Genomic DNA, 1239 nt, shown 5'->3' with positions numbered 1-1239 from the left:
TGGCACTGTCAGAATTGCTCTATTCCGCCATTTGATTGGTTCTGCGACAATTTTTTGCATGATTTGATTGGACACAGCCGTGTCGTTACACCTTTTCAAATTTATACCGCATGTAATATCTTGAAGTGGCTGTATTATTATTCGGGGAGGAGTACGCCATTTTTCTGAGTCGCGCAATTATTGTGGGACTGAGGGAGTACAAACTACAAGAAATTGCCGTCCAAAACGAGGCTAATGCCCTTGCCATGCGAAAATTGGAGCTCGAAGAAAAGCGCTATGAACTTGACAAAGCTGAACGTGAAGCTCGCTTTGCCTTGGAGCAGCAGGAACGACAACTTCAGTTTGAAATCATGAAAGGCACGTTGGAAACCCCGATGTGGATGACCTTGCTGGGCACAATTTACTACGGAGTCGCCGATCACATTAGTGCCATACAACCGAAACAGAAGCCAGTGGGTGGTTACCTTGACGCAGACGACGTCTTTCGCAATCGCCGCGCGTCTCTGCGGTCCGTGTTCTGGTGGAGACCTGCTTTAGGCCCCTCTGTCTGAGAACCTCTAATTGCCCTTGGACGGGCATGTAGCGATACCAGGTGTAACCGGGAACATGGAGAGGAAGGAGTTGGTAAATGCAGAATGATGAATGTGTAGGGTTATGCTATCTACCTCTGCTACATGAATATCGAAGTTAAAGCAACACATGGGTAGAGTCGCTAGCAACCAAAACGACATGTTTGGAAGGTCGTTTGGAACCTTTGAAAGGTCGACTGCAATGGCAATGAAGATCTTGACAAGCATTCGAAGAACAGTACCGTAGAACTGTTGCAAAAAGCACACTTTAACAATTGAAATCTTCCTGGATGCTGCAAGACTTTCGAGCTGACGAGGCATCCATGGTAAATGATTTATCCTTTTTTGGCCTCATTTTTCAATTTCTGGATTGACCAACAGATACTAAGTTGTTTCTGGATGTAGTCCCGTAAATGAATCAAGTCCAAACTGAGGCACCAACCAGAGTTGTGTAGTGAAGTGCACCCTCCTGATAATAAGGAATTGGCGACTGGAAGCCTCCCAAAACCCTCGCATCGCATTTTGCCTCGCATCTACGACATTTTCGGTAATTTAATACACATCGCAATTTGCGAGACCAAAAAACAGTCTCCGCAAGTTGCGAGCACGCTCGCAAAATCACCGTATGAGTTTATACAAAATCAAAGAGTAGATGATCGAGTGCACTCAA

General features: G+C 45.5%; 1 protein-coding gene across 1 annotated transcript; it reads left to right on the top strand.

Annotated features, from left to right (window-relative positions):
• Nucleotides 1-245: 245 nt before the first annotated feature.
• Nucleotides 246-551, top strand: H310_05657 (hypothetical protein; the record flags this gene model as incomplete). Its single annotated transcript, XM_008870423.1, has 1 exon — nt 246-551. The coding sequence occupies one exon, from the start codon at nt 246-248 to the stop codon at nt 549-551; it is 306 nt and encodes a 101-aa protein (XP_008868645.1).
• Nucleotides 552-1239: the final 688 nt, after the last annotated feature.

This window comes from Aphanomyces invadans (assembly GCF_000520115.1).
Source record: "Aphanomyces invadans strain NJM9701 unplaced genomic scaffold supercont1.9, whole genome shotgun sequence".
In the NCBI taxonomy this organism is placed as follows: Eukaryota; Oomycota; class Saprolegniomycetes; order Saprolegniales; family Verrucalvaceae; genus Aphanomyces; species Aphanomyces invadans.
Note: the sequence above shows the minus strand (reverse complement) of the source record. Positions and strands in the feature narration are given on the sequence as shown.